Source organism: Ascidiella aspersa, chromosome 5 (genome assembly GCF_963924565.1).
Source record: "Ascidiella aspersa chromosome 5, kaAscAspe10.2, whole genome shotgun sequence".
Lineage (NCBI taxonomy): Eukaryota > Metazoa > Chordata > Ascidiacea > Phlebobranchia > Ascidiidae > Ascidiella > Ascidiella aspersa.
In genome coordinates, this window is record NC_139451.1 from 27,373,999 (window position 1) to 27,397,814 (window position 23,816).

A 23,816-nucleotide genomic window follows, 5' to 3' on the forward strand; every position below is an offset into this window, starting at 1 on the left:
TAAGAATAACATGGAGGATAACGTCAAGGTTTAAAGCTTTATAAAAAATAAGTGCACCGGTATAGAAAATAAGCGCCTACATTTAAAAATCATGCTTGTCGATACATTGATTAAGAACTTCTGGTCTTCAGTAATAGCCTAATCTAAATTGCTATGGGACGTTCCTTACGATAATTTCTAATACACAAACAAAGCATATTTATGTATATAAACAATGTTTTGTTCAGGTTGGTTTGAGGGACTAAAACCCTGTTTTCAATTTCTCCAACGAACTTTGAAAAAAAGCTTTTTTCTATAAATACATTCAAAAATTAGCACTTATCTTTACATATCTATTAAAGAGTTGTAATCTCTTTAAACAAAATTAAAGGCCAACATTTATACATAAGCAGTGGTTGCCAATCTTGCGTGAAAAAAGCAACAGAAAAACTGACAAAAAAGCTTAACTGTTGGAACATCTTAAGAGAGTATTTATAGATATATTGAAATTCAAAAGATAACTAGTTAATAATTTAAATTATTATACGCTAGTGGCCCAATAAAAAGAACGTTTGATTACTTTTAAGTAGTGGTTGTCAAATGTTTTTTTAGCATTTCAAGGGATTTATAAAACACACCTTTCCAATTACATTAAACAATTACATTAAATAAAGAACTTAAAAATATATATGTATACATAAAGCCTTTATACAAAGTTGAGTAGAACAGAATGCCCTTGGCTTCACTAACATTTTTAAAGTGCAATGTAAACAGAGTCTAGTGCGCTGTACAGAGTGCCAAAGAACAAAGTCAGAATCAAAGGTGGAAGAAGGTTTGGAGCCGAAGATCCTGATGGTGTGGCAGCTGCAGCAGTGGTTGCCGTCGTAGTGGGCGCTACAGTCGTAGTCGCAATGGCTGAAATGAGATGAACGGTATAATCAACGAAATAAACGTGAGATGGTTGTGCTTTTAGTTTTATCAGCTCTTGCATTCATTTTGAATTTGATTTTTTGGAAGTCGACTTCCGCTAGGTCACAGTTTGCTTAGTCATCAATTTTGCTCGTTCCGAGTCATATTGCGCTACTTATGTTTAGCTCAGGGGCCACTAAACTACAGCCCGCTGGTTTAATTCTTCTGCCCCAGGGAATATTTCCATAAGTCAAATTTCGGTTAATAATTCTTCATTTCAGGAAATGTTGTACCGGTAGGTTGCAAAACTGAGCTAAATTTTCAAGAATTAAAAAAAACGGTAATTTTATAAAGCTTATACTAGATAGATTTTCAAACGAAACTGTTTTTTTGGTTCCTCCATTTTATGTTATTTAGGCCAAACAAGGTAAATATATTCAATACTTACAGTTACCCGGCCTGTCATAATTTTTATAGTTGTTCCCCCCGAAAAAAAAAAGTTTGGTTGCCCTCGGTCTAGTTACTATGTGTTACAAGCTGTGATTTTTAAATAATTCCAATATGCCTAAAAATCAATTTTATTCAGACCCTATATTATTGTTCGTTGTTAGTCCTTAGGAATATAGGAATGCAAGATAATGCAATAAACATAAATAAAAGAAAGGTATAGACTGGGAGACACTAACATGAACAAAACAGAAACAATATAAATGGTTGAAAATATTAAACGTATAACAAGCATGTAACAACCTATAATCTTTGTGAGAATAACATTAAATACAATGCGGAAAGTCAAGACAATTGTGTAAGGTAAAACTGTATTAGGCCTACCTGTACAGCTCGTTCCATCTCCGGTGAACCCTGTTTTGCAAGTGCAAGTGAATGATCCTGGGGTATTGGTGCAATCAGCGTCGCTATGACAGATGTCAGAAGTCGAGCACTCGTTTATGTCTGGTCAACAAAGTATAACAAATTGCGGCACGTTGTTTAGTTTTATTAAAAATTTTATAAGCTACGATATAGGTTTTAAAACTGTACTTTGTTTAGATTTTGGGCGTCACACAACAATATAGGTTTCGTATTCAAACTCAATGGCAGATGTATGTTATAGCCTACTTTATTTCCGATAACAGGTGTTTTGGCCCAAAGTAACCTGATAACCAATGACGTCATTAGCAAACCAAACTGTGAAACTTATATGAATATACAGGGTGTCCATAAAGTCTCTTTAAAATTTAAAAAAATTATTAAAAAGTGAAATGATGAGATAACGCAATGAGGTCTGTTTTATGTTAATCAGTATTTCATAAAGTTTTAATTGACACATTAAATACACTTCTAAACATTTAATCAACATTTAAAATTTTGCCTGAAACAATAAATTTTAGTGTCAATAAAAACTTTATGAAATACCGATTAACATAAAACAAACCTCATTGCGATATCTCATCATTTCACTTTTTAATTATATTTTTAAATTGTAAAGAGACTTTATGGACACCCTGTGCTATTTCTGTCAGGCATTGTTTCAATTGTAAAATTGTTCATTAGGCAATATTTTATTAAATCACCAAGGTTTTGACCAAATATTCGGGCAATCTGCGTCAGGGCAATATTGCAATATATTGCAAGTATAGGCAAAAACATACATACTAGCATTACTAGGACAACAATAACGGGGAAAAAAGAAAATTTAAAGATCAGGCCAAAATGTGCTTGAAGGTTATGCAGCTCTGTTTTTCCTTCGTTGGCAAAACTTAATAAACGATTGTAACAACCTATAGCCAATCTCGTTGACAATAAAATGATCCACAAAGCGGAAAGTTAAGACAATTGTGTAATGTAGAACTGTATTACCTGTACAGCTCACTCCGTCTCCAGTAAACCCTGTTTTGCAAGCGCAAGTGAATGATCCTGCAGTATTGGTGCAATTAGCATCGCTGTGGCAGTTGTGAGCCGAAGTCGAACACTCGTTTATGTCTGGCAAACATAAATGTAAGAAGTTGTACAGTAGGCATGGCTTTTAGTTTTTTTCTAAATCTTATGAGCTACGAGAGAGGTTTTAAAATCGGGCGTCGGTTAAAATTTCTAACGGCGTTACACAATTTTTAGCTTTGGATCCAACCTGAATTGCGAGGGTCCGGTGTACTTTAGTCCGATAAAAATACTACTGGAAAAATTACTCGATCTGATAACTATTGACGTCATAAGCAAAAAAAAACTGTGAAATTTAAACTTTGAAATGTAGTTTTCCTGTATCAGGCCAAAACGTGATTCAAGGTTATGGAGCTCTGTTTCCCTCCGTTGACATTTGCTTTTAAATCAATTCTTGTAAAATCGAATGCGCTGCGTTGGATTGTAAAATAAGTTTTGAATGCAAAAATAAATGTGGTTGCGAAATGGCCTTGATACCACCCTAGTAAAGTATGAAGACATATACCACCCCTTAGGCAGTGTTGTTAATGACTTAGTTCAATAACCTGAATTAAATGCAATTAAGCCAAACTGTTGTCAAATAACTTGACTTGACTTAAACTTTTGGACGAAATGACTTAACTTGACTAGAGTATTTTGAACAAATGATTTGGGTTAAAATTAAGAGTTTCCTTAAGCAAACTTGAGCTATTTATCCTACACAGTTTGCTTGCTATGCGTTAGGATTTTCTTATTTTTTTAGTTCAGACATTGCTCATAATCGTACGAGTTTATTAATTCAAATACTTTAAGGTTTCTTTTTGATGGTCAGGACTTAACTTGAATTTGACCTGTTCAAACTATGACTTGACTAGGACGTGAATTGGGCAACTGATGACTTGTACTGGGACTTGTTATTTATTCACAATAACTTCGACTTAAGTTATTTTACAAAATGACTTGACTTTGTTGATTTTCGCGCACCTAAAAAGGAACCTAAGCTATTTTGAAATGACTTGTTACTGTATTTAGGATTGGATATTGGCTTCTAAGGATATTATTCGACACAGCCTCTAGCTACCTTCGCAGTTGGTTCCGGGTGGTACAAGGTTTGTAGGTGGGTAGGTTGCCGTGCTGGTATCGGTGTATCCCGACTTGCACTGACAGGTTGCCAGAGATGTTGCAGGACTGGTACAATCGGCGTTGGCATGACACGGGTGAAGTGAAGTGGTGCACAGGGAGGAAACTTTGAATAAAATAATAAAATTATGCTTTGCTGTTTGAGGAAATAAGTATGCACCGCGTCGTATTATTGGTCCAGTGGTTGTTAAACTTTTTTCTTACGACGAATTTAAAAAACGTTTATTGGACTTCCGACGCACCATTATTTATTTTCACGAAATTCCAAATTTGCACGAAATCCAATTTAGTTATTTGTTTGCTGAAGATAATAATAATCCATTATTGTTATATAAGAAACGGAATTAACATGCGACGCCCTGGGAAAATTAAAATGCCGCACCAGGGCGTCATGATCATAGTTTAAGAACCTCTTTGTTTTATGTCTCCCGCATAAAAGTGCGCGACAAAATAAACAAAACAATATTATTTCGTGCGTTTTCTTAACTGAGTCGTGCTGGTGTATACGCGATTTGCAGAGTATAACAAGATCACTGAAATACTACAAAGAAAACACAGTGGCTCGATCTGTTGCCATGGCGGAGTGCCACTCAATCGAAAAAACTCGTACAAAAATCTGTATAGTTGACGTAGTCCATGCCAGTTACACAAGATTTGACCTCGCGAAATTGCAACACAAAGCACAGTCGCTCCCCTATTCCGTTCACCGCCCTTCTCAGATAAAGGGCAAGACAATTTTAGAACAAAATCAATTCCTAACGGGAATTCTCCACAAGGTTTCATCACCTGTGGGAAACACACGATTAGTCGCTGAAGCAACATGTAACAAGACGCTGCAATACAAGTGGCTCCGTTTGTTGTCAGCTATTCCCACATAAAATGGTGCTCTTTATGGAACAGAATAAAGTTTGTCACGGAAATTGGTGAAAACTAAAATCCCCGCAAAATCTGTATTAGGCACGAGTCCCTGCAGGTAGAAAAACAAGACAGTGCAATATTTTAACATTGCCAAAACTCTTTGTGTGTTTGACCTTTAGCGTCAGCTATAGAGTCCCCCAGAAAGTTTAAGAAAAATAACCATCGTTGTGTTCTATAAATATCCCTGGCATTTCACTGACTAAACGTCGTTATTGCTTTAAATTACAACACGGCGAAACCAAAGTTACGCGATTGGAAAAACTTGCGACACGGTAAACCTGATAGCCACATGTATTACAGTGCCGTCGCACATGCTTTACAATAGGCATACCAAGCCAATGGTAGCTTTCATTACCTGACAAAGCAGGGGGCGTCTCGAACAAAGCATGTACATTCGATTTACGTAATATCTTTGTTTTTGTTAACAAGAATAGAATAAAAAATGTGTAATCCTTTCTAGGTGGTGGTGCAACCCTCGAGTATTTCAACACCCCTATAAAATATATTGTAACAAGATATTGTGTCAAAGCGTTAATAAAATGCAACTTGTGTAGTTTATTTTTTGGAAGACAAATGTGCTACTTTTGGTGTATTTGGTGGATTTGTATGGTTGCCTTCATAATCCAAAACACCAGAAAACAAGCACACTGATTTGCGTGCAAAGCACCTTTAACCTTTACAACTAAACTTTTTAAGAGTTAAAAGTTGCAATCTTCTTTGAAGCCACATAACGGGTCTAACACAGTCATGGTTCGATCAGTTTTAGTATTTAGCAAATTTAAACCAAAATTACGTTCCTGCTTCATTCAAACCACTATGTCACGCCCTAAATCAGTGTTAACAATTGTTTCGTGGCGACCCAAATACGAAGCGTAAAAATAACGGAAGACAATAGCAAAAATAAGGTAGAATTTAATAAATAAAAGTCGTGTCTTGGTATTGCTTATTAATTATATTATTGGAGAAATTTGCTCCGGACCAATTCTATTGAATCTAACTAGGGATGTCCAATAATATAGGATTGGAGCCGATACACGACCCTAAGTGATAGTTTCGGTACTTGTCCGATACTAGGTTGGTATCGGTTCCGATCCAAAACCTAATTAACATCGAAATTTAGCCATGATTTTGGATTTAACACAGTTATTACTACATTGAAATGTAGTATTATCAAAAAACAGTACGTAACAACTTGGTAACTAAACTTCTCAACGCTAAAGCCATTTTGTTCTAATAACCGTGAAAACTGTGCCGCTGAATTATTCACTTTCATTTCTTTTACTTGTTTTACCAAACATAGTAATGACGTTTTCTGTATCGGAATAAAATGAATTTAAAGGACATACCTAAATCCAACCATATCCAACTGCGGCCCAAATTTCGGGTCGCGACCCATATGTTGAGAAAAAATTTCCCAAATCAAGAGATTGAGTAAGTTGGGCCAACTACACAGTAACAGTTCTGCACGAGTTCGAACTTAACAAATTTAATCAAACGCCTAGTGTAGTAATGACTTAAGCCAATTACTTGACTCAAGTGCACATAAGTCACTATTTTAAATGACCTGACTTGACTTAGATCTGTTAAACATATGACTGGTGTTGAAATAAATTATTTTCATTCAGCATTTTTTTAAAGTTGGGTTATTTATCCTAATACTTGCAGGCCTACATAAAACAATTTGATTGTTATACGTTACGGTAAAGATATATTTTACATAAAATTATTGCTCATATTCAGACGAGTTTATCAGTTGGACTTTTCTAAAGTTAACTGCCTATAATTATGACTTGACCGGGACTTGACTTCTTGTTATGTTTTCGAAAAGACTAGACTTGGGCTTAAGTTATTTTACGAATGACTTGACCGGGACTTGAGTCATTAAAAAAAACTTTTTCACAACACTAATAAACACAGTTTGCTACATTACAAAACAGCACTTACTAGTAGAAGCAGATCCGGAACATGAAGTGGCTGTGCCCAGAGCGGTCGCGGCGCTTGTCTGATCAGCGTAGGCAGCCGTGTTGTTTCGCAAGATAATAGCTGCTCCGGTCGAACCGGGAATGGTCAGGGTGCTTTGCCAAGCAGCGAACACTGAAGTTTAAATCGGAGTGTTTGATATTAATGTGTTGCTGAAAGCGTCCGGTACTTTATTATAGCGAAACACCATCGCGCAACTAAATACTCAACTGCCATGCCTTAAAAAGCAAATTTACCGTAGCCAAATTGGTTGAGTAAAACAACATCATTTTAATAAACACGTTTGATATATACTTGTATTATCAGTTGTTGACTAGGATCAATGCCAATTTTTATTTTTAATATCATTACAATTTCACAACTTAAAGCTCCGGTCAAAATGTACAACAATATAAACACTTTTTTAATATAACAGTTGGCAGCAATAGCTTATTTCACTTTTTTAATACTCAACTATTCATTTGATTTTTTGTAGTGTTTTATCTATATAGCAAGGTGTTTGTCGAAAATATAAAAATAAGGACAATTTTTGTATAGACATTGTTTTGATACACTCTATATACATTTAATGAACTGGCGTTTACAAAGTATAGTTCAGCAAAACATTGTCACTTAAAATTCTCGCCAAACAATATACAAGCTTTGAAACAAACCACTATATCTATCACCTTGGAAAGGGTTCAATTTTTTAGACAAAGAGAAACCAGTAAAATGCTACATACCTGCCGCAGAGTCAATTGCGTTTGACAAACCAAAAGAAGCTAAAACAGCCAATAAAAGGAGAAGTAGATGTTTACTCTTAGGCGTTGTTTTTTTGCTCAAATCATCCATGTTTGACGAATGAAGAATTCGAGTGAAGTTCAATCTTTTGACGATTAAAAAAGTAATGCCTTTCTACTAACACGGCCATAATAAGATATGTGCGATGGATGTCGGCGTTATATACTGGTAACTGGATACAGGCAGGCGATATGAAAAAATCCCTGGGTTGTCTTCGTTGCGTGGCCAGCAAGTCAACAACCTTATGAGAATTGCGGGCAAACTCTTTTGAATGTTTAGGGCAGTGTTTCCCAACAGTGGTGTTACGGCACACTGGGGTGCTATTTCTAATGCTCAAGGGTGCTGCGAGATATTTTGAAATATTTAGCATTTTATTTTTGCTATTATTGCAAAGCCTTTTACTCTTTGTCTATAGTTAGAGTACAATAAATCACAATACAATTCTTTGCTCAGAGTTTATTCGCACTTTGCTCAGAGTTTATTCGCATTGTTACAGTTTCGTTTGTTTATAGTAAACCACTTGACATTATAAATAGTGAGTTACTCAACGAAAATTCTACTGAGGTGCCAAAACCCTATTTATTTTTTTCTTGGGGGTGGCAGCCATAAACGGTTGCGAACCACTGGTTGAAGCTATCAGAGATGTACTGTGCGTGATTCGTGTATCACTCAGGGTTTGCCTGATGTTTAAGTTGTAATAGAGGTTGAGGATTTGCTTGGTTATTTATGATCGCAACTGAATTGTTTTTAACTTCCACATTTTGCTTTGCGAATGCTTAAAAAAATAAGCAGCAGATATAAAACTTGTTTTGCCTGATATTTAAGGAAAATGTCGATGTTGTTACTAAATGTGGGCGTTCTGACTAAATAACGTTTTTTGTCCGATGATCGCTGAGTTTTTTTTACTGGCTTTTGTAACAATAAGTTGGAACAAAATTTGAGAAAATGTACACCTTGATTTAATACCAATATTGTAAACCATTTTAAAGTCATTTAAAATTCCAAGTCCCAGTCAAGTTATTTGCAATATCACTTAAGTCATTCCCAAGTAACAAGTTAAGTACAAAACTTTACTTACCGAAGTCCGCGTCAATACTATTAACTTCTATAGCTAATTAGATTAGAGAAGTCCTAATCTTTAACATCAAATAAAATTTTTGAAACACAAATTAATAAATCATTTACATCTCCACCATTATTATACGTATGTCGTATGTACAGGATCCTATGTCACATCATTTGTAAAACAACTTAAGTCAAGTAGTTTTATCCATAGACGTATGTCAAGTCAAACATAATTGATAGCTTAAGCCGTTAGAACACTGGTTCATAAGCCTTACGTTACTTGCAAAACAAAAACGTAACAAATAGAATCACGGAATACAACATATCGCACAGATGATATAAACCGGGGTTCTTAAACTTTTTTTACCACGGACCCCTAAAAGAGCTCGCGCGGACCACGCTAGGTCAAAAAATGTAAAACTGACGTCATAAATTTACCTCACAATACAAATAGATTTAAATCTGCTGATTTCGGTCCAAAAATGTGAAAGTGAAATTAAGTTTTATTACAGTCAGTGTAAAACCGTTCTATTTTTAATTAAATTGTTCTCTTTGATAAATTGATTTACTTCCAAAATATACACTGATATTTCAATTAGGCGTTGATGGACCTCCTAAAACTAGTTCACGGACCCCCAAGGGGTCCATGGACCCCAGTTTAAGAACCCTTGATATCAACACAGTCATATTTAAAGAACACTTGACTGCCAGAATATGCTTTCCCTTTATTATAGGATAAATATCTTGTTCGTATGTTCGTCGACGTGGGTTTGTGGGGCACGAGTTCAGCTTGTTGAGCTTATAATAGTTTATTCAACAGAAGAGTGTTATAATTGACACTTTTGTTCTGACTCCAACTTCAAAGGTGCGTATCTAACTCGCGAGCCGCCACAAGACGTTCTGGTGATTAGAATTGTATTAGTTGATGAACGAACAACCAGTTTCAAACTATAGATCGGCGAAACAAGTTAGCATATAGCCGATACAACTTGCAAATATCCACGTTGTTAACAGCACAAGTCGATAGCTAAGAAGACGTTAGTTATCAAGCGGATTGCGGTCTTAAGTAGCTAAAAACAATCCAAATGCTGACCGCAGTGATAATGGCGAAACAAGCCATTTAGCATTTGACACTTTGGTGCGAGTTAGCGTTGCTTTGCATAGGCAATACTTCTGTCACATAAGCATAAACATCAAAAAAACATACGGTAAGTACAGAGGCCATTAGTTGGTAATAACAAATCATGCCCTCTACAGGTTACCTACTAGAGAGGCATAAACGTCCGCAGTGGAACTTAGTTACAATTTTATACCTTAGTTGCAAAATGCAAGATGTTAAAAGCTTGTCCATCAAATCTAGAACTTCGCCAGTTCCGTAATTTGCTGCATTGTGACGCAACATAGAGTTAATAGTTTACTTTGGACTTTATTGTTCGTCACAATGGTGCAAGTGTTGTAGTAGGCTACAACTCGTTTAAGTCTTAAGCTTTAAAACCAGTTGTAGTTGGAAAACTTCAATGAACCACGTAAAATACGTATAATATCAAAAAGACAGCAGCAAATTGCTTATTAAATTGACGTTTCCATTCTTTGTTTTTAAGTTGCATATACTTTTGTCGTAATTACTTTTTGGGTTGATTTTGATTTTTGAAGGTCCACAGGTCCGCAAAACTTGTTTTGAAATTTTACCGGTGCGTAAGCTAAAAAGGCTGAGAATCACTGCACTAGACTACCATATTCCTTGCACTTTTACTTGAAGTGTTGTGTAGTCAACCAGGTAGAAAGCAAGAATAACAGGTGCCAGCCATCGAGAAAAGGTGAAGTAGCAAAAGCTGTTGGAGCAGCGGTTGTGGTCACATCTAAAACTTGTAGGCCTACAAAAGGTTGATTCAAAAACACAGTTAGAAAAAATATGTAACGAAACGAACGCTTCGATGTGTGTGTTCATCTTTATCGTTTTGTGTTATTGTCAAAATACCCACAGAGGCATTTGTAATTTTATTGTGTTTAAGGTAGTGGTCCAAGTTGTTGCCTGCCCAACCCTTCCTTAATTAACCAAAAACAAAAACAACAAAAACAAAACAAGGAATATGTAATAAACCAAGATGCAAATAACTAATTCATATCGTCACTTGCACGCAGTGTTTTTTTTAAGGTGGGACCGAAACGGTCCCCCAAAATTTACATATATATCTTTTTTTTTTTTTTTTTTTCCAGTTATATCTTTTTCCAAATTCCAGTTATAAAAGATTATCTTTTAGTGTAGAATTCATAAAGCCGTTTGATACCGTATAGTACGTATTTGTGTATTACGCCATAAAATTACATCGCGCACACACTTTCAGAGTGACGTGATGTATTTCGAAGAATTGGATTTGCCTAATACATTATTAATAAAAATAGAAATACACAAATCCAACGCCTTATAAAAACTTATTGGGCAGTTTTCATAATTCCATATAACAGCTGATGGCAAGAAAGATGTTTACGCTTCGGCTGTAAATGTCGACATACTTGCGCCTGGCGTTCCAGAGCAGAATGCACTCCTGTGGCTGAATCTGTTTCGCTGCTTTAACAACCCCCTTTGCCGCGTATTGACGCGAGACAGAGTCTGTACAACCGGCGTCGTTTTAACCAAGTGCCTTTTAAGAAATATTGCTACCGCTAGATAAGAGTACAATTACAGCATCTGGATATTTGAAGTCTCTACGATTGATAATTTACTGTAAAACTCTGGACAACAAACGGTGTGAAACATACCAAAATAAAACAATCCATGAATGAATTCGAGCAAAAACAAGATATGCACCGAAAATAAATTTTTTTGGTCCACATAATATGCGAAACTACCTAAAAGTCAGCGAAAGTACGCCGTACGCCAGGCATGTAGTAAGATAGTAGATTTAACATTTTATGAAAGACACACACAAACATATGTGTTTAATAACATCTGTGATCTAGCCCCTCGGAAGTTGCTTTATGACAAACGATTACGGCTTCCGTATCAATAGTACACCGAAAAGCCATCGCAGACTCGCCGAATCTGTCGATCTATGATGCAAGCAGAGCAAGCCAGAAAACCAACTGGCCTGCAGTGAGGTTCGAACTCCGATATGAATTATTATACACCGATATGAATTATTACGTAATATTCTAGTAGTGTATGCCGCTGTTCAGTAAACTTGTGACGCACAACCGGTTCTTCGGCTTACTCGTTTCGTTAGCAATCTATTCCTGCTTGTTCATTTTAGAATAACCCAAAAATCAAAAAAAAACAAGAATTACTTGCGTTAGGTTTGCTGATTAAGTACGTTTTAAAACAGAGTTTTTCCCTATTCCTCAACACATTTGTTCCAAAACTAATTTGTCCTTTTTGTTTCTTTTTTTAACATACAAACGACTCACGTTTGTGAAAAAACAGAATATTGCAAGCTCCAAGACTTGTAGTGGTATTAATATAGGCTGTTTAAAGATAAAAAAATAGTGTACTGTACTACTTACCTTTTAAAACCTACTATTTTTTTATTTAATACCTCAAAAAGTAAGTAATCGTGCAACTCGTTTTGTTTTATCTGTGCGACGTCAGAGGTGTATTACATACTTTAGATTTTATTCCGATTCCAACACTAGTTCAGCTAATTGTCATTGGCCAGAGTCATTAATTATAAGGTTGATTAAAAGCTGTAAACCGTACTTACGACTGGCCGCCGAACTGGTACAGTTTAGAAATGAGGACAACGCCGTTGTGGCCTTGGTTTAGTCAGCGTAGGCTATTTGGTTGGTGCTGAGAACTACATGCTTGCCAGTGTAATGCGACAGGGTTGTGTAACTTGTGGTGTTTACTGTGTTGATAAACACGTAACAGTGTGCTTTGCGAATGTTTTACAAATAAGCAAGAGCTAAAAAAATGTTACTAGGGTTAAAACCTCTATTCAGTCATTCAAGTGAAAAACTTTTTCCGCTCGACTTTTAGGGAAAATGGCGATGTTGTAACTGAAGTAAACAACAATTTGACAAAATTCACATCTTAATCTCATACCAGTGTTGTGAACAAGTCATTTTTAAATGAAGTCCCAGTCAAGTTAGTCAGTTTAAATGAAGGCCCAGTAAAGTCATTCTTAAATAATAGTCAAGTCCACGACAATCCAAGTCGATAATATATAGCAAGCCAGTTAGAATAGTCCTAACCTTTCACATCAAATAATAGACTACAACTACACAAATCAATAAATCATTTACATTCCAGCATGATTGTACGTAGGAACCTATAGTCCAAGTCAAATAATTTATACAACATTCTTAAGTTAAGTCCAAAAACAATGGCGCCATACATTACTGACAAAACAAAAACAAATGCAACATATAGCACAGATGATATAAATACAGTCATATTTAAACAACACTTAATTGCCAGTAAACTTTTCCTTTATTATGGCATGATTAGCTGGTTCGTGTTTTCGTCGATGTGGGTTTCTTACTATAGGGAGGCATAAACTCCCGCAGTGGAACGAAAGATATCTTTGAACGATACCAATCGTCTACCATATCCTTTTGCACTTTTACACAAAGTGTTGTGTAGTCCACCATGTAGCAAGCAAGAATAACAGGTACCAGCCATCGAGAAAAAGGGAAGTAGCAAAAGCTGTTGGAGCGGCGGTTGCGGCCACGGCTAAAATTTATACAAAATGTTGATTAAATACACAGTTAGAAAAAAACTTATATAACGAAAAAGATACTTCGGCTTGTGTTTACCTATATCATTTCGTCCTATAGCGTCAAAATGCCCACCTAATCATTTGTAATTTTAATGTGTTTAAAACAGAGATTCTTAACATTGTCGCCTGTCCAACCCTTCCCTAAATGAGGAAGTAAATGAGGACTGCATTAGGCACCAAAACAAGAAATATTTAATAAATTACGATGCAAAACACCAATTTATGTTTGTACTTACATAGGCTACTCAGCAGTACACCAGCTGTCAAATCACTGGGCTGGGAGTAGGGACTCTAGTAATACTATACGTGTAGGACAACCAGAGTCCCTAATCCGACGAGCACTTGCGTAATACCAAATTTCGAAACTGATAAGGCTGCAAACTTTAAATTGAAAAAATGGAAAAATACAATATAGTGGATATTTTTCCAACCATGAATGGAGGGGTGGATGAATTGTATAACACACCCTAGTGGGTTACTGAATATCCACCTTATTTCAGTTACGTAATTAGATGTAGAGTCGGAGCCGGTATTCAACAAAACCCCACATTTGGCCGGAGTCGGACTCGCCTTTTTACCCGACTCCCCAGCCCTTTACAGTCATGTTTCTAAGGCCAGTAATTAAATCAATCAGCGACAAGACTCTACATCTAATTATATAACACATTTCAACAACACATGTAAGCGACAACACATTTCAAACACAATAATTAAACAAGCATCGTTGAAACGAAGGAAAACGCTGGTATATACCTGTACAGTTCCGTCCGTCGCCGAGAAAGCCGTTGTTGCAGGAGCAGGTGTAAGAGCCAGGAGTGTTGAAGCAAATTGCGTCAGCGTGGCAAGAGTTGAGGATGGAAGACGAGCATTCGTTCGTGTCTGGCCATGAAACAGTAAAAGCAAAGGTACAAGTTAAAAAAAAAAACACCACAAAAAAACAAAAACAGTGTAGCCAACAGATCAGTCGGTTTGGGAAAATCAGTAAGGAAACCGTATTTGAAGAACTCGAAGTTAAATTGAAACTTTATTAACCCAATGAAAGATACATACACATACGTGTACAAAACTGTAATTTAGCTCTTGTGAAGCCTTTTTATCAGCAGTAATTATAGTTCACCGGAAGTCTTTGGCTTATCACCAGAATCAGTCGATCAACATTGATTAGGCCATTATTAATTGTACCGGTGCTATGCAAAGCAAAATGAAAGTTTACATTTTGAACGAAATTTGCGATGGCAAAATACCACAATGTGTACAAAATGGTAAGGTTTTAAAATGATAGTAAGAGTGTATAACTGGTTCTATTCAATATCAAATAAATACGTTGATATTTCGTAATTTTAGAAGATTGATTTTAAACCGACCTTCGGTTTAAAAACAAACTTGGTACCTATACAAACACAATGCAAACCTTCACAAACTCCTGCTGTCATAGTATAGCCGACAGGGCAAACGCAGTTAAAAGATCCGACTGTGTTGACGCAATTGGCCAGCGGATGGCAACCGTCTTCGTCGGTGGCACATTCATCGATTTCTGAATTGAAACCATATTAATAGATTGTGTTTTATTTAAACTTTTGATTACCATTACCGTATTTAATATAATTGAAAACCAATCGCTTGTTAAACAAGGGATTTAATCGCTTTTAAAATTGATGAAAAGATAACAGAAACTGCTTTCTCGGATCACAAACCATTCATTTCGTTTTAAGAAAACCATTAACGTAAGCAAATTGCTTTAATCGACAATCGACCCGCTAAGGGTTTCGCAAAGTCTTTATTTGGTGTCATTCTAGGGCATTCCGACGTTAAAGATCATCCATTTTGGATTTAGTTTTGAATTAGTCTGCATGTTGTTCAAACTTAGGCCATATTACAAGAGTCATTCTAATCGGAGTTATTTTTGATAAATATGAGTTAGGGCGCTTTAAAGATTATGCTCTCCCGAGTGACAGGGGTGGATTTATGGGGCATGTAACACTACAAACTAGACTTTTTGCCTATTTTCAACTACGTAAATCCATGTTTAAGGCTTTGAGATCCTTAATCTATTCTTAGTATGACATAGTCCAGTGTGGTCCAACTGCAGGCCCGCGGGCCAAAGTTGGCCCGCAAGTTCCGCTTTTTTGGCCCGCGAACTGATAGTCAGCTTTGCTTTAAACTAGCTATTTCACTTTAATTTTTGTTTCTTTGTTATTTTAAATGACAACAAAATTTGTGAATGATCCTTTGTGATGCATAACAATACAACTTTGTCCAAAAATAGAACATCGACCTTAGACGTCCCATTGATCAATAAATCATGTGGCAAATTTGCAAAATTTTGGTGTTGAAATTATTTCATACCTACCATAGCTGAACGTAGGTGTACATTTCATATAGTTAGAGTATTTATGCCATAGGCTAAGTATAATTTGCCAACAATATACCTAATAATCGCTATTTAAAAACATTGGCCCGCAAGATAAAAAAAAATGTTTTTGGCCCGCGATGAAAAGAAGTTGGACCACGCTGACATAGTCTATTTAGCTTAAATAGGATTAGCTACTGTAGAATGCCTCGTGCACCTCATCCCTCCGTCTAAAAGAACAGTTTGGTCGTTTTAAACCGTGTGTTCTGAATTTTAAATATAAAACGCGACACGTTTAACGTCTGTTTATAATGATGTAACAGTTACAAGTAACTCTGTGATGTAATTTATGGATTATTTGTATGACCTTCCCCAAACGAAAATCCTGGATGCGGTCCTGACAACTGATTAACAAGCAAATACCAACACCTTTGTTCGTTTCAAGACAATTAATTAAAGCAAACCAGCGAAATATGCCGATTTTGAATCATGTTACGGCTTTAGTGTTTTTATTAAGACTTATATATACCAAAATAGGGTTTTCCGAAATGCTATAGCCGCTTAAAGATATTTATGTAAACCCTAAAAAAATCTTGCCTTGGCAAATGGTTCCAGGAGGTACGATAGAGAACGGAAGAAAGGTTTGGGTGCTCAAGTCGCGAAATCCATCCTTGCACTGGCACTTGACAAGAGACCGAGAAGGACTGGTGCAGTTCGCAAGGTCGCTGCATGGGCTGAAGGGAGTCCCACACACCACTTCGACTTGAAACAAAGATTAGTTTGAAGCAGGGGTCAACAAACGATTTTTAAAGAAGGGCTGTATAGCTGTGGATTTTTTAAAGAAGGACTGTATAAGGATTGGCGATCGTGGGCCAGGTGACTGTAAAGTTGAAGGTCGCGGCCGTATATAAGTTTTTTGTGTTTACCCTCTTTAACTTAAATATTAAACGAAGGAAACACAAAACTAGTTGTCTAAACTTGAGTGATTTAGTGACTTTTTTGTCCGAAAGACTTAAGCCACGTCATTTGTCCAAACGAAAGTCAAGTTAAGTCATTTGTCTTACTAGCTTAAGTCATTTCAAATTATTTTTCCCCAAAGACTTAAGTCAAACCATTTGTCTTAATAGCTTAAATCGTGTCAAGTCATTTTTAACGAAATACCTGAGTCAAGTAATTTAAAACATTGACTTACATAATTGTTAACTATATTAAGGGGCCGTATGGAACAACACACGATTTTAGCAAGTGGCTTCGACGCTTTTTGGCATTTTTGGGAAAACTATACTTATTTTATTGTTTTTTTAGCTTTGTCAACAATTTTTCAAAAGTTACAAAAGAGTATTTTATGTTTTGGCCTAATAATGTACTATAGACACATAATTTTCGGCCGGAAATTTCCCCATAGGCCTACCTCATAATAGGTAGCATTATGTGTGCAACACTTGCTCTTAAACGTTAACGCAAAGAAGTATTAGTTTTATAATATTGTGGTGTGGCTATTCCCTGATGAGGTCAAAAAATATGCGCACTCCCTCTTTACAAAGGTGCAATGTCTTCAATCAATCACTTAATCTAAGTGCACTCAAGTCACTGTTTTCGAATGACACGACTTAAGTCATTTGGACAAATGACTTGACTTGGACTTAATCCCGTTTTCACCCAAACGACTTGCATTAAGTTACGGTGCTTTACTTTTAATTTGATTATTTAAACCAATTATTAAATGTAATTAATATTAACTTGCTATTTGTTTGAGTTTTGGTGTTTGCTGTGCAAAATATCGCTTGAATTTATCGTGTCCACCAACTTAAGTTTGACGTTAATTTTCATGTCAAAGCTCTGACTTCGTATTGATTTGCTTTGGCAAAGACTTGAATGTCATTATTTTAGGTTTACCAAATTATGTGAAAGCAATCGGGCCAGCAACTAAACCTTACTGTTATCGAAAAGCTTAGACTTTCCTATCAGGGAAATTCTGGCCCTCGCGTGTGTTGTGCAAGGCTAGCTTATCAAAAAGTTGAGCTAAGTATAGTTCTCCTTTGCACGTGATGAATTGCACAACTACGGGTATTCCCCGGAATGGCGAGTGCTGTTTTGCCTTGTTGACACTCCAATAGCGGAAATTGAGACCTTAGCAATGCAAGCATTTTTCCTATTCTGCTGACAACGATTTTAGTCATTGTTAAGGTGGCAAAACGTTCGATCCAATAATATAGCACATCCCTTTAGCACAGTGGTTCCCAACCTTTTTGTTGTCGCGACCCCTTTTCCAGTTTTCGAAACTTACGTGACCCCTCAATTTTTAATTAATGATACATTGACCTAAATAAATTAGGGTCACATTTGAATTGGTTAAAGTTAAACGATCACATTTCTCGACCGATTGTTGTAAATTTGGTTAAACTATGCGGATTAACGAAAAAAGTATATGTACTAGCTTATAAAGTTATGGTTTAAGCCTCTAATCCCTGCATTACGATTTTCCTTCGATGACACTATTTGACTAAACTTTAGTTTAATCGTTAATGTGATGTAATAATCGTTATTTTGATGTAAAAAATATGGTTCTTGTTACAACGGTTAATAGTTTTTGCTTGTGATTTCTGTCTTTAATGAGTCTGAAAAAAACATCGTGCAGTATAAACAATTGCAACTTGAATTATAGGTTTAAGTTTTCACTTAAAGTTCTTAGGCTACCTATGATTGATACCGGGAACTCAATAGTAAGCCTACATTGTTAAAATAATATTCTATCTCGCAACTTTCTTCCTGACAGCTCACTGTTTGAACATTCACTATCATTACAAGTTAATTTTTTAAGCTAATTAATTCGCATTCTAGCAATAGTGATTTGTATTTTTGATTGTCGTCTTCGCGACCCCCAGAGAAAAGGCAAACGACCAACCCGGGGGTCGCGACCCCCAGGTTGAAAATCACTGCTTTAGCACAATAGTTAGTGACATCGTTTCAGTTAACTATTATCAATGGCCATTTTCCAGAGTCATCGATTTCAAGGTTGAATAAATGAACAAGAACTTGCAAGTTTAAACCGTACTTACGACTGGCCGCCGAACCGGTACAGCTTAGAATCGAGGACAACGCCGTTGTTGCCTTGGCTTGGTCAGCGTAGGCTATTTGGTTGGTGCTGAGAACTACAGGATCACCAGTGTAATCTGGCAGGTGAAGGGTTGTGTTGTATACGATGAACACTGTAAGATCAATGTATTTGGTTTGTAAAACGAGAAAAAGAATAAAAAAGCGTCGTAAATATAGATTTTTCTTTTACAATAAATGTACAAAATACTACCAACCATCCAATTCAAGAAAAACTATTTAATTTGCATTACGACTAGAGGCAACCGGGATTAGGTGAGTCAAAACGAAAATATGGAAAAAAATAAGGTAAGAAAGGTTGCTACTATGACGTACTGTAGCAAGGAAACCCAACAGCATATAAGACAGATAAGTGTTTGGTAAAAAAAAACGGAAGACATAACTGACAGATATACCTAGACTACCAAAACGTTTGCAGAATTGTTTGCTTCTTCAAAAAATTAAAGTATCTTGTTTTTACGAACTATGAAGTACTTCAAATTTCATAGTGCTTCTTTCACAGCTAACTTTAGAATTGCAAAACTGTCTTATAAATTGTGGTTAAAACACCGGCTATTTAACGACTATGACAAGTTTTTTTTTTTGAAAAAACGATCCTGTTTTATGCAAGGTTTGATTCTCATGGCCTCCCTATCCCCTTGCCCCAAATAAATAAGTGCAACATAATTAGCTGCATGTGGTTTGGTTTATCCAGACCAACTAAAATAACTGATAAAACAGCTTACTAACCTGCGGCCGTATCTATTGCGTAGGAATATGGCAAAACAGCAGCAAGCGCCGTCAAAGCAATATAACAAACATTCATTGTTTTCTTCTTTCTGTCCAGAAAACTAATAGATTGCCCTCAGAATGACTGAAAACTAAATACAATCAGATCTATTTGATGCGAAGCTGCTGTTAATCGAGAAAGCAGTACCACCTCGCTGCAGTAACTGGATACCGATGCTGAAATCAAATCCAACTAAACACAAAAGCCAACAAATGCGTTAATGTAAGGTCGATAACACGTACATTGAAACAAGTTTGACTGCTGCAGACGCTCGGTAAAGTTGTTGACAAAAAGCCCTTTTTCTCCGAAGCTACAGTTGTTGTTTGAAAGACTAAGAAACTTTGTTGATCCTATACCACGAACATTAAATCACGTTCGGGTAGGCTACAAGATTGGCAATGCATTTTAAAATTCTTTCTCTTTTATAATTGTAATGTTCAGCTTGTTAACAACGATGTGCAGTAATAAGAATTTTATAGAAGGCAAATTATTTTTTCGCATTAGGTTTTTGGATATTATAAAACCGTTCAAAAAGACGGTGTAGCAAAAATAAAACCAGTTATTAAGATGTTGAATTTGCTATTCCACTGATAATTATATTTCTTTTCTTACACCTGCCGTGTAATTGTAATTAGGTAGGCTAAGCGTGTCGGTTTGCAAAACCGCATGGTTTTTTTGTCTACTTATTTTTAGTAGCCTATCTCTGGTGAAAGCAAATATGCTTTAAACCAGAACTAAATGTGAATAATTTAGCTAGTGTTGTTACCTAAACTATATCAATTTTTTTGTTAGTAAAGCATACTGCTCAAGTTATTAAAAAAGATTTCTATTTAGGCATAGTAATGTTGTTATTTGATACCAGTACATATCGCGATAGTTCCTAGCTAGACAAAACTAGCGTTGATATCCAATGTTGGATATTCCTAATTAAGACGTTATACGGACAGTCAGAATTTGCCGAAGCAAGCACAGTGTTTTTGTTTATTTACGACCGAAGCGCTTACCAAAAATCGCCCGGAAATCTGGCTACAAACGAACAACAAACAAACAAGCAAGCAAGAAAATTAGTCGGCTTTCAGCTTTAAGCGCGCATTTTACATGGGATGAGATGGAAGTACAGCTTGACGAATGAGCACCGCACTTAAACTACGAGGGCAGAACTAAATAAACTTGGAAAACGTAAAAAAATTGCCGTAAAACGCTGTTTGTCGTTCCAGGGCTATTCGGAACAAAACGAAATCGCCAAATGTGTTGTCTTTCGGGGAAACGCAAATATTGGAAGAAATTAAGACGAGTTGGTGCAACTACTATCTATAGCAGTGGTTCTCAACCGGGGGTCCATGGACCCCTGGGGGTCCGCAAAACGTTTTCAGGGGGCCACAAAAAACAAAATATATCTTTGTTAAATTAATTAAAGCTGGGACATGTGCTTAATCACGTTCTTGGTAAGTGATAAAATCACATTGTAACATGTTGTAAATCGTATTGAGTATGACGTAACAGTTCGATTGTGATCTAACACAAATAGATTGTAAAATGAACGGCAGCATTACAACAGTTCACATGTACTGGACTTTGGTTTAACTTCATGCTATCGTTCGCAAAGATGAACACAACCACGCGTTTCAAGACTTGCTTCGTAGATGCAGCAGCAAAAATCATATTGAAATAAACGTGTCATAATAAAGCAATCTGGTGTTTTCTGTTCCTTTACTCAACATACGGTGCCCTTATACGCAGATATAAACGCACATATCACACCAGAAAATGTAAGGGGTCCGCGACCATTTGACGGCACCAAAAAGGGGCCACGGGTACAAAAAGGTTGAGAACCACTGATCTATAGGAATGCTTTTGCGTTGACAAATACGACTCTTATTTAATGCATAAAGAGTCGAAAGACTTACAACAAACGCAAATGATAGTTTTACAAGTACACTAGAAAAAATCACCGATAGAGCGTCGCGTTTGCGAGAGGGCGGTACAAAAAGGTATTAAAAAACAGGCAAAATATTGAAGAGAAAAAGAAACGTTTATCTGATAAACAGTCTCGGTCATTTTAAAATAAAAAGATCTCTTTTTTACGAAAATGTTGTTGTTTATAAAAAAGCAAGGAAATGGCATAACAGACCACGGTGGTAACCAGCATACAAGAAAAAAGTCGTGCTGTTGTTAATTTAAATTAACTTCAAGTGTATGTAAAGTAACGTACTGCAGTTGTAAATCTTACAGAGTAATAGCGATGATTATGGATGTGCGATAATGTCGGATCGTAGCCGGTACTCTATGTAAATTAATAGTATTGGCACTTGTCCGATATTTAGGTGCTATCGGTGCCTTTTCGATACCTAATGTCTGTATTACAACCATTTTTGTCTCCAACGTAATGTGTTTTCTACTCGGAAAGTCGCTTAAAATATCGAAACATTTTTCCCAACGCAAAAGAAAAATTTGGCCTCCATAAAAATCATTAACATTTTTTATAAAAATTCTATTAACTTTTCTTATAGGACCATATTAAAAACGACGTCATCTAGTATGGTATTGTACTGTTTTTTACCCTAAATGTAGAGTATCGGTATCGAAAATTAATTATCAGTAGGGCAAATATTTTTTGACAAAAAAAATAGGAAATTTTGACCTGAAAATAATTTATTTTGACCTGTTAGAAATACATTGATTTAAATAACCTAGGCGTCGTTAATCAAGCGTTTTTTATACTGTATATTGCTCTAATAAAGATATAATACGGTTAAAATAACTTTGAACTTATATCAAAACTAATTTTTTTTTTGATAAAATGAAAGATAAATTTCAAAATAACCGAACGACCAATTTCAAAAAGCTGACTTTAGTTTTTTTTTAATTTTGTAAGCGATTTATGTGCAATTTTATTCGATTTCGACTTAAAAAAATTTGACAAATTTTGACCTAACGTGTAAATTTTGACAAAATTTTGACTTTTTTTGACAAGTCAAAAAATATTTGCCCTAATTATCAGGCATCCCTAACAATGTGCATTACAAATGAGTGGCAACACAATATGATGTCATTTTAAGTTTTGAAAACGACGCAAACTATAACAAAGAGATTAACGTTTGGCAAACCATTACAGCGGCATATTGACAGAAGCAGCTTTTGTAACAGATAACTTTTGGAGGAAATTGAGCCTAAAACGACACTTCTATAAAAGCGTCATGGCAATAAAAGATATTAAAACGGAAATAACTTGGCTGTGCATAAAATGCACGAGGCATTTCACTGCAGAGTTGTCTCATTTAACTTGAACTACACCATGGGTTCTTAAACTGGGGTCCATGGAGCCCTTGGGGGTCCGTGAACTAGTTTTAGGGGGTCCACAAAGGCCAACTTGAAATATTAGTGTATATTTAAGAAGTAATCATTTTTTTAAAGAAAACGATTTGATTAAAAATAAAACGGTTTTGCACTGTATTTAGACTCCATTTCATTTTCACATTTTTGGACCGAAATCAGCAGATTTATGAAGTTTATTTGTATTATGACGTATATTTATGACGTTTGTACCGTGGTTCACGCTAGGCCCAAAAAAATTTTAGGGGTCCGCGGTGAAAATAGTTTAAGAACCCCTGAACTACACAAATTGCGCGGATGCAACAATAAGGCGACGGCAAATGCTGTGCTATAGGTTGCTTTGCAACCAGAACTAAAAAAAACGTAACATGAGTATTATGTGCGTTGCAAAACAAGCTTGGGCCACAATTGGTAGATTGGGTTTAACATACGTTTCCGAAACCTTTTCTTACAACTTCTCAGCAGAAACAGGGGCGTTTATTGGGAACTTTTAGGCAAAGGGTTAGTAGGTGTTGAACTTGGGGATTGGAAAATAATTTTATAAATTTAATTCCATACAAATCTTAAAAAGCCTACAATTGATATATTTTGTTAAAAAATATTTACGTCATGTTGAATAAAGAGTTATTCCAAACGTTCAAAATGATACCTACTTTTGTATGGGCATTGATATTCTCATTATATTTACTTTGTTTAATGATCTTTAAACCAATAAAAAAAAGTTTGTCACAATTTTATATCTGGCCAGCGAACGCCGGGTTAGAACATTGGCGGTTTCCGAGCAATGAGAACAATGGGGCAAAAAGCGCAAAAAACGTTGCATTGGCCTTAAATATAAAGCCTAATAACG

The 23,816-nt window shown here is 35.9% G+C and overlaps 3 protein-coding genes across 3 annotated transcripts in view; all 3 read right to left on the reverse strand.

Moving 5' to 3' along the window:
* Positions 1-1,459: 1,459 nt before the first annotated feature.
* On the reverse strand, positions 1,460-7,735 carry LOC146145718 (uncharacterized). The gene is made up of 5 exons (XM_083389682.1): positions 7,563-7,735; positions 6,805-6,954; positions 3,884-4,048; positions 2,746-2,868; positions 1,460-1,839 (listed from the first exon to the last, which is right to left on the reverse strand). Exons 1-5 carry the CDS (start codon positions 7,669-7,671, stop codon positions 1,496-1,498), a joined length of 891 nt encoding a protein of 296 aa, XP_083245808.1. The 5' UTR covers positions 7,672-7,735; the 3' UTR covers positions 1,460-1,495.
* A 4,519-nt stretch (positions 7,736-12,254) lies between these two features.
* On the reverse strand, positions 12,255-19,861 carry LOC146145719 (uncharacterized). The gene is made up of 6 exons (XM_083389684.1): positions 19,594-19,861; positions 18,810-18,959; positions 16,348-16,512; positions 14,812-14,934; positions 14,154-14,279; positions 12,255-13,354 (listed from the first exon to the last, which is right to left on the reverse strand). Exons 1-6 carry the CDS (start codon positions 19,667-19,669, stop codon positions 13,245-13,247), a joined length of 750 nt encoding a protein of 249 aa, XP_083245810.1. The 5' UTR covers positions 19,670-19,861; the 3' UTR covers positions 12,255-13,244.
* A 2,409-nt stretch (positions 19,862-22,270) lies between these two features.
* LOC146145720 (ATP-binding cassette sub-family A member 2-like) overlaps positions 22,271-23,816 on the reverse strand; it is a 43,865-nt gene continuing 42,319 nt past the window's right edge. Inside the window, exon 45 of the mRNA XM_083390385.1 lies at positions 22,271-23,816. This exon is cut by the window's right edge and continues 68 nt beyond it. The gene's annotated coding sequence lies outside the window, so the exon portion shown is untranslated.